The sequence below is a fragment of the Neoarius graeffei genome, chromosome 7, assembly GCF_027579695.1.
Source record: "Neoarius graeffei isolate fNeoGra1 chromosome 7, fNeoGra1.pri, whole genome shotgun sequence".
NCBI classification, from domain to species: domain Eukaryota; kingdom Metazoa; phylum Chordata; class Actinopteri; order Siluriformes; family Ariidae; genus Neoarius; species Neoarius graeffei.
The window spans coordinates 34955597-34965518 of NC_083575.1; the positions used below are offsets into that span (position 1 = coordinate 34955597).

Here is a 9922-nt window from a genome sequence, read left to right on the forward strand (position 1 = left end):
GATCCGTACCTCTCCGAGCTTTGTGCGACCTCCCAGTCAGTCAGACGTGCTGTTACTCCTGTTAGCAATGTAGCTAGGCTCAGCATGGCCAATGGTATTTTTTGGGGCTGTAGTTAGATGCGACCAAACTCTTCCACGTTTTTCCTGTTTACATAGGTTTATATGACCAGTGACATGAAACAAAGTTCAGTTACCTAAATTGAAACGTGGCGATTTTCTATGCTATGGAAAGTCCGCACTATAATGACAGGCGTACTAACTCCTTCTGCGCGCTTCGACAGCGCATTGATACCTTCACAGGCCCATGGTAAAACTGCACTTCCAGGAGGGGCTGCCGTCTGCCTCCCGAGCCGGCCGAGAGCGCTCCTCGTCGGGCACGGCCAGGCGGGCGAATGCCCTGGTCCGTCCGCCCTGTCTAAAAAGAATGGTACAACTCGAGCCCCATGGTAAAACTAGGACTTTGTCATTTTTCCGCATGAGGCCCATGGTAAAACCACACTTCCAGGAGGGGCTGCCGTCTGCCTCCCAAGCCGGCCGAGAGCGCTCCTCGTCGGGCACGGCCAGGCGGGCGAGTGCCCTGGTCCGTCCGCCCTGTCTAAAAAAAAAAAAAAAATGGTACAACTCCGAGTGAAGGTATCAATGCGCTGTCGAAGCGCGCAGAAGGTGTTAGTACGCCTGTCATTATAGTGCGGACTTTCCATAGCATAGAAAATCGCCACGTTTCAATTTGTGTAACTGAACTTGTTTCATGTCACTGGTCATATAAACCTATGTAAACAGGAAAAACGCGGAAGCGTTTGGTCGCATCTAACTACAGCCCCAAAAAATACCATTGGCCATGCTGAGCCTAGCTACATTGCTAACAGGAGTGACAGCGCGTCTGACTGACTGGGAGGTCGCACAAAGCTCGGAGAGGTACGGAGCAGCTCGTCTCAATTCAGAGAAGAACATATTTCATTATGGAAGTACGGTGGACTGTTCCTTTAAGGGTTTTTGAAGTAGTAACAAGGTATAGACTTGGCAGCAGAGGCATCTTGGTTGATGCCTTTTTTTTTTCCACTACTGAGATCTGCTGTTCTACTGTTTATGAACTTGGTTACTACATGGTGGCTCTGGCTGCCTATTGGCTGTAGGTCTGTTTTATGTAGTAGCTTCTAGGCTTTTTTTTTTTTAATCCTTTGTACGTGTTACTGTTCTGCATTTATCTCTCAGCGGATGTTTAACTCTGAGGGAATTGAGTACTTTTAATGAACTGGCTGACAGAGCTTGTACCTAATGGTGCTTGTGGCCAGCATGTGCATTGTTGAATTGATACTTGTCTACAAACAATGCACTGTTGAGCCTGCTTTCGTTAATTGGGATTCTGCCTAATTTTGTGGCTCTTCAGACCTTTTCAGTTTTTGCACACTTTTTTTTTTGTGCTAGAGATTTCATTAAAATTGGGTTAATATACTTTTGCCCATCAGTCTATATACAACGACTCATAATGACAATGTGAAAACATATTTTTTAAAATATATTTTTGAATTAAAAATCAAATCTATAAAACTCATTTAGATAAATATTCAGACACTTGATGAATTAGCACCACCTTTGGCAGCAATTACAGCTTCAGTTCTTCTCGAGTAAGTCTCTATAAGCTTTGCATACCTGGATTTGGGCAATGTCTTCCGAGCAGATCCTTTCATATTGGATTGGGAGCATTTGAACTGCCACCAGTCTGGTCTTCAAGATCGGGTCTCTCCACAGATATGTTAGTGGGTCCAAACTAGGCTTTGGCTCTGCCCTCAAAGGACATTCGGAGACTTGTCCTGAAGCCACTCCAGACAATAATATCTCAATATTTCAGTCCATTCATCTGTTCCTCAAGCCTGAAAGATCTCCCAGTCCCTGCTGCTGAGAAGCACCCCACAGTCTGTTCCTAGATGGTTTTTAGCTAGTTAATGGACAGCACTGAGTTTAGATGTGCCTTTTACTCAGGAGTGGCTTCTGTCTAGCCACTTTACTCTCGAGTGATTGGAGTATTTGAGATTTGAAGAAGAAAAAGAAGCCTTTATTTGTCACATGCACATTCAAGCACAGTGAAATTCGTCCTCTGCATTTAACCCATCTGAAGTGATGAACACATGCATGCACACACATACCCAGAGCAGTGGGCAGCTATGCTACAGCGCCCAGAAATCAGTTGGGAGTTAAGGCCAATTTATGCTGACAACCCAGTCCTCACAGATAGTTTCTGCGTAGCCCCCCCACCTTCGCAGACGCTCTGCGCGCACCTCCCAAAAATTGTGACCACCGCAGAAGCCTCGCAGACAAGAGGGCTCTGATTGGTCCACTCTACATCTGCTGTACACGCACTTCCGCTTCCCTACTTTCCCAGTTTGGTTTGTTTTCACGACCACCATTTTTAAAAACACGATCGAAGATGGAGCAGCACGAAGAGCGGTTGATCGAGGAAGTGAGGAAGTACGTACATCTATACGACTCCAGTTCTAGTCATTATAAGTAACCGGAGGATAAACACTCCCCTAACCACACCCACCAACTACTCCTAGCGATTTTGCGACTTCGTGCCCCCTTGCGTTGTGGCGGTGAATAACATCGCGCACGCCTATTACTCCCCGCTCAACGATAAATTACAACTGTCTGCGAAAGCCTTGTCGCAAGAGCATGCAGACTCCTTTAGGTACCTTGCTCAAGGGCACTTCAGCTCAAGGCCGCCCCATGTTGACCTAACCGCATGTCTTTGGACTGTGGGGGAAACCGGAGCACCCAGAGGAAACCCATGCAGACACGGGGAGAACATGCAAACTCCACAAAGAAAGGGTCCCATTGGCCACTGGGCTCGAACCCAGAATCTTCTTGCTGTGAGGCAACAGTGCTAACCACTACACCACCGTGCCGCTTGTTCTGGCAAGTTCCATCTCTGCAGAGGAATTCTGAAGCTCTTTTAGTGTGGTCATTGGGTTCACCTCCATGGTCAATGACCTTCTAGGCTAATTATTGAGGCAAGGTTCCAAGCTACTTGCATCTTAAAATGAATGAGCTCACTGTGCTCATGGGAATGTTCAAAGGTTCAAAAATGGTTTTATGCCCTCGTCCAGATCCATCTCTACACGATTTGATCATGGAGGTCAGCGGACATTTTTTTTTTTGACTGATAGCTTGAATTTTGGCCTGACCTGCTAATAGTGGATCCTTATACACATGGGTATGTGTATGTTTCTAAATCATATCCAGTCAGTTGAATTTACCACAGGTGGACTAAAGTTCGACACAAGTTCTATCAGAATCTCAAGATAATCATGGCAAACAGGATATTCTGTAGCTCCACTTGGAGTGTCTTAACCGATGATCTGAATACTTATCAGTATTTGAATGAAAACATTTTAGTTTTTGATTTTGAATATTTTGCCATGAATTTCTAAAAGCCTGTATTTGCTTGGTCAGTGTGGATTATTGTGTGTAGATTAATGGACAAAATGTCAATTTAATCAATTTTAAATGAAATCTAGAACAAGTGTGCTAAAACTGTGAAGGGATCGAAATACACCGTCTCTCTCTCTCTCTCTCTCTCTCTCTCTCTCTCTCTCTCTCTCTCTCTTATTGTGCCTTCTCTCTCTGTCTATTGTTCTGCTCACTCTGTCTCCATGTATCTATCTTGCTCTGTCTATTGTTCTGCTCTCTCTCTCTCTCTCTCTCTCTCCCTCCCTCCAGCCTTCTCTCTGCTGATCAGTCGGGGCTATGTTCACATGGCAAGCCTTAATGCTGAATTTGGAATTATTGCGCGAGCTGAACTTTTTTTCCTCCCCTCCCCTGTTTATTTTTTTAAAATGTGGCCAATATCAGATTCCAGTGTGGACTGAACTGACCTGTACAACATTGACCAGAACAACATTACCAAAGACGTCATATGCAGCACGCCATCCTGCGGAAGTAAACATGGAGGCCACTGAAGTCTGCATTTACTCTTTCATGTGAATTGATGTGCAGGTCAAAAATTATTTTGTGAGCAAATGATTGAGAACAAGGATGAGAAGTGAGGGAGAGGGACACTTATTTCTGACATTTTGTGGAGAGATGGCTGCGAGGTGTGTATGGAGACGGAGCCAGGAGTGGTGGGATTGTGACGTTAATAACTTCAATGAAGCAGAATTCGTAGAAAATTTCAGAATGTCGAGGGCTTCTTTTGACTACATCTGACCGTGCCAAATACTTAAGAGGTCTAACATCTTGCGGGGCCCCCCCCACTGACGACCTCCATCACAGCTGTCTTCCATTTTTGTATTCTTCAAGTGACAGCAACTACTTTGTTTCTTTCCTGCAGCACCGAGTGACTCCGGTCAGCACAGAAATGAGATGAATGCCGATCTTGTGACGTCGCATGAATTCCGATTTGACTGCTCAGACTGCGTTCGCATTCCAAAAAAAAAAATCAGACCTGTATCTGATTTAGGACCACTTAGGAAAGTGGCCCAAAGCAGAATTGAAAAGGCCAGATTCCATGTGACTTGTGCTGTTCACACTGTGGCTGCTTTTTTTTTTTTATAAAACAAGTTTTATTTTGCCTGCAGTGTGAATGTAGCCTAAGCAGCGAATACTCGCAGGTGGGTTTGGGAATATTTCCTGAAGCTCACAGAAGCTTCGTTGAGCCTCTTGATGTATTTGTCTCGAATCCGTGTCCCCGATGCTCGCGGGAGCCTCACCAACACAGTGGCTCAGCGTGGCCTAACCTTCACTGTGACTTGAAAAGCGCATTTACGTTTGGGGATTCTTCAGAGCGCGTTGTGCGTGCGCTTGGGACCCAGTTGTTATGGGAAACGCCTGATGCTGATTTGAGCGCAGTCAACGTGCACATCATGTTTTCACAGAGGCTTTGCAAGTATTCTGTCAGGTATGCAACGGTAGATGGATGTAAGCCGAGGAAGAGTGTTGATTAGCAGGCATGATATTTACAAAAACACAAATGAAACCAGAAGCAAAACAGAAAGCAGTGTCATAAAGCAGAGTATTTAACTAGTCATGGGTAGAAACAAATGTGACACTATTCGCAAAGCCTCTGGGCTAAGCGTTCTTATATGTGCATACTGATTGCGCTGAAATCAGCATCCAATGTTTTCCGTAACGACTGGGTCCTGTGAGCGAGCGTGGTCGCTCGAGTGCACGAAGGTGTGACAGTCAGTGTTCGCCTGCTGTGGGACCACAACTTTTTAGTTCACCTGCGTTTTGCATGGTGCATCGTCACCAAAACGCCTCATTTTCATCCGTAACCCACTGCAAAGCGTCATGAGCTGTAGTGTGACCGTAGTTTTAGTTTGGCGATGAAAACATGGCCACCAAATTTCAATGCATACATTGAAATTTTTCGCAATGTTTTTGGCTACTCATGAGGCGGAGACGCACCAAAAAAACGACTCGGAGAACGTTTGGCCGTGCGTCCCACAATTGATGGCGATGCTACCGATTTTTCGTTGCCAAGTATTGGCAGACCCATCGTGAGCTGTAGTGTGCCCAGGGTCTAAGCAGTATCACATGTGAGGGAGTGCTGTTATAATGAATATCTGATTATCTTCAGCACTCGGCCTGTGGCTCTGTGCCGATGATTGAATCACAGCTGTGCAAAGAATCAGTATAACAGCATGACATCGAGTGCAATATTACTTTCAAATAACTGCTCTATAAACAAGAAATCTACATAGAGTAAGTTACATTTGAGACACAATATGGCCAAACGTTGCTTCACTAGTAGAAGTAGACCCTGAAGAAGCCACACTCACTTTATAGCCTGTTGGCTAGCTAGCTCATGTTTGATTTATATTACGTTCCCGTTAAAGGTACCGCTGGTAAAATTGGCATCCCTTTTTCTGTTTCTTTTTAATCTGGTGTGCTTTCGTATTTTTAAAGTTGTATTCCTGAAAGGTATCGATTTGCCACGTCGCCAACACCCCTGTAGTGTAACTGCTTCGAACTAGGAAGTGGAATTTTGTGTGGTGAAGTGTGTGAGACCTCAGGTATGTTGGGAGTAGGGGAAAATGGTGAAGTAAGTGCATCCTGGGTATATGAGTTGAGAATCCCATTTTAAGTACTGTGCCCCCCCCCCCCCCCCCCATTTAGTAGGTGAGATTTAAGGTGGTTCAGATCTGACTTGCAATATCGTATCAGCTCTTAAAAGAACAGTCCACCGTACTTCCATAATGAAATATGCTCTTATCTGAATTGAGACGAGCTGATCCGTACCTCTCCGAGCTTTGCACGACCTCCCAGTCAGTCAGACGCGCTGTCACTCCTGTTAGCAATGTAGCTAGGCTCAGCATGGCCAATGGTATTTTTTGGGGCTGTAGTTAGATGCGACCAAACTCTTCCGCGTTTTTCCTGTTTACATAGGTTTATATGACCAGTGATGTGAAACAAGTTCAGTTGCACAAATTGAAACGTAGCGATTTTCTATGCTATGGAAAGTCCGCACTATAATGACAGGCGCACTAACACCTTCTGTGCGCTTCGGCAGCGCATTGATACGGAGCTCAGATATCAATGCGCTGCTGAAGCGCGCAGAAGGTGTTAGTACGGCTGTCATTATAGTGCGGACTTTCCATAGCATAGAAAATCGCTACGTTTCAATTTGTGTAACTGAACTTGTTTCATATCACTGGTCATATAAACCTATGTAAACAGGAAAAACGCGGAAGAGTTTGGTCGCATCTAACTACAGCCCCAAAAAATACCATTGGCCACGCTGAGCCTAGCTACATTGCTAACAGGAGTGACAGCGCGTCTGACTGACTGAGAGGTCGTGCAAAGCTCGGAGAGGTACGGAGCAGCTCGTCTCAATTCAGATAAGAGCATATTTCATTATGGAAGTACGGTGGACTGTTCCTTTAAAGCAAGTGCCATACATCCATTGAGTTGATCTAGAAAAGCATTCATAGCCACACTTGGTGTACCATAACAAGAAAAGATCAGGGACATTGGTCTGATAGACCACCGGAAGGCACCCGACATGCCTTCAGAGAGGAGGGGGCGCTTAGATAGGGTGAGAGCAAAACCCTGTATGGCAATATTTGCGTCATTTTGAACTTTTCTACTCTGATATGGGCAAGTGTGTGTTTGTCTCAGGCAAGCTTGCAATGGTTTCTTGGGGTCGAACCCACTTGCCCTCCGCCTTTGTCACTGTGCCAACCTGTACAGTATTGCAAAAGTAGCTGACTTCAGATGGCTTTCAGTTCAGCATCTGTCTTACCAGTGAGGCAGGACATGACCTTGCGTTGAAACAAAAATAATGAGCAAAAATGAAGAAGCTAGCCAAACAACACAGTTAAATACGAGAGACTTTTTTTTTTAAGTTTGAAGTTTTGTCATGGGTGCAAATACTGCAGGCTTTTTAAAGCCTGTGTGAGATTCTGACTGGACAGCAACTTTTGCAATATTCAGAGCACAAGTGATCGTGGTTTTTTTGTTATATTAATTTACAGATTAATACTTTTTCCTGAAAAATCCATCTTGGTCTGACCTACCAGCTATCAACTGTCAGGCCAAATTGTTAAGTACGATTAGATATTGAGTGTTAGAATTTGAAATGGGGGCGGCACGGTGGTGTAGTGGTTAGCGCTGTCGCCTCACAGCAAGAAGGTCCTGGGTTCGAGCCCCGGGGCCGGCGAGGGCCTTTCTGTGTGGAGTTTGCATGTTCTCCCCGTGTCCGCGTGGGTTTCCTCCGGGTGCTCCGGTTTCCCCCACAGTCCAAAGACATGCAGGTTAGGTTAACTGGTGACTCTAAATTGACCGTAGGTGTGAATGTGAATGGTTGTCTGTGTCTATGTGTCAGCCCTGTGATGACCTGGCGACTTGTCCAGGGTGTACCCCGCCTTTCGCCCATAGTCAGCTGGGATAGGCTCCAGCTTGCCTGCAACCCTGTAGAAGGATAAAGCGGCTAGAGATAATGAGATGAGAATTTGAAATGCTGCTAATAATACAACATTGTGGGCAAGATGTTTAAACAAAACCCACTGTTCGTCAGTTGGAAAATCTCTATTTGGTTAGCTGCCACAAGTTTGACCAACTCGATCTGTGTTTTGGCAGTAGGTCAGTCCAAGCTGGATTTGATTCTTAAAAAAAAAAAAAATCCAACCGATGTTGGAATAAAACTGCCCGCAGTCGTCATGTTTATTAAACGTGCGGTCCTTTTTTAAAGTGACGAGCACTAGTTCTCCTTTGCAAATATCTTATTGTCGAAACCTTTGAAAGGAGATGTATAGTTGAAAAACTATGAGGAGTACATACGTTTTGTCATTTCTGTGAACAATGAAAGAATTTATTGTTCACTTGACTTGAAAATGAAAGAAATGTTAACTATTTACCACTGTTTTAGACAGAGAACTCACCCTACTTGTATAAATACATTGATGTTAATGCACCACCTATACTTTTTTACATTTTTACAGGAAGAGTTATGCGAGCAGAAGTAAAGAATGTGTGGATATGTGGCCACTCCCTTGTGTTCTGGGCTGAGAAGAGGGCCACATCTCCTGAAGTAGGTATGCAGCTTGGTATGGACCCCAATAGTGTACGCATATGGTGGAAGGGTGTGCAGGGCATGACATGGCAACAGCTTCTGCCCCAGCTGCTCCAACTAAAGGACAACTGGCCCAAACCTGACGTGATTCTTATCCATCTGGGCGGAAATGATATTGGCAAGATGACCCCAGAGAACTTTGTGTTATCAGTGAAGAAAGACCTGATTTCACTGAAGAGCATTTTTCCTCAGTGCCACCTAGTTTGGTCAGACATCCTGCCCCGCAAGTCCTGGAGGCACTCAAGTGACAGCACAGAAGTGAACAACATGCGACAGGCGATCAACAAAACAATACGTGGTATCATAGCGGAGCTTGGCGGTTCTTCATTGACTCATGACAACATAATGCCTAGACTGGACTCTGGCCTCTACAGACCAGATGGGGTTCACCTCTCTGGTAAAGGGATCGATACTTTTAATTTGAACATGCAAGACTTCCTTGAGAAGTGGGAAAGTGAGATAAGTGAGATGGAGACTTCTGAAAGCTAAAGTTATTTTTCAGGCTATTAACAGTTAAATACGGTGTTGCTTTCAGCATCTCTCTTGTACTGTGAAACTCGACTGGGAATTCATTCTTGTATCTCTTTTAATGTTAAGGTTGAATACCAACCTTTTGCTTATCATTTAAATGCAACTGCATGTTTTATGAAATGAGTTTAAAAACTATTTGCTAAGAATTGTTTATTAATACAGATGCTCATTTCTGTAATATGTAGATTTAGTTTTTTATTGATTTTTGAACAATGTGAAAGGGGGGGGAAATAAAAGACTACTTCACTCATGATGTCTGTAAGTGTACTTAGTTTCTTTTTCTGTCTGTCTCTCTTTTTCTTTCTCTTTCTTTCTTAATCAAGTTTTTCGTTGTACACATCTTGAAAAACGTATCTTCCTGACAATGTATTTCTGTACATCTGTTAAAAATATGTGATTTGTGCTATGCCTTCTATAGTGGACATTATAATAAAATGCTATAATGGCCATAAATGTCAATGGATTGTTCTTTTTTTTTTTTTTCCATTATCCAGACACCAGTTTAATCCTTAGCTTATTGTGTCTTTTGGAAAGTCTTGGATCTCCTGTATATTTGGAGCATCTGATGGACTTGAGACTCAAAAAAATTATCCTTTGGAATAAACTGTAAAGCAAGCTGACTTTCATGCCTATATACAATAACACCCAGTGAGGTTTTACTGGATTATTCAAGAATCTGACAGTAATTGTGAATGAGTATCTGTATAAAATAGTATACTATGTTTTTAGTATTGTTTTAATACACTGCATTTAAACGAATCACACCGCACTCACGATGAAAAGGTGCAAAACAAAACCAAAAGACTGTTAAAACAAGAAAAA

The 9922-nt window shown here is 43.8% G+C and overlaps 1 protein-coding gene across 1 annotated transcript in view; it reads left to right on the top strand.

Moving 5' to 3' along the window:
• The window catches only part of si:dkeyp-121d4.3 (uncharacterized), a 53542-nt gene extending 43989 nt beyond the window's left edge, over positions 1-9553 (top strand). Inside the window, exon 18 of the mRNA XM_060925544.1 lies at positions 8439-9553. Within this exon, the coding sequence (XP_060781527.1) occupies positions 8439-9058 (620 nt within the window). The 3' untranslated portion in view covers positions 9059-9553. The remainder of the gene's footprint in view (positions 1-8438) is intronic.
• The last annotated feature ends 369 nt before the right edge of the window (positions 9554-9922 follow it).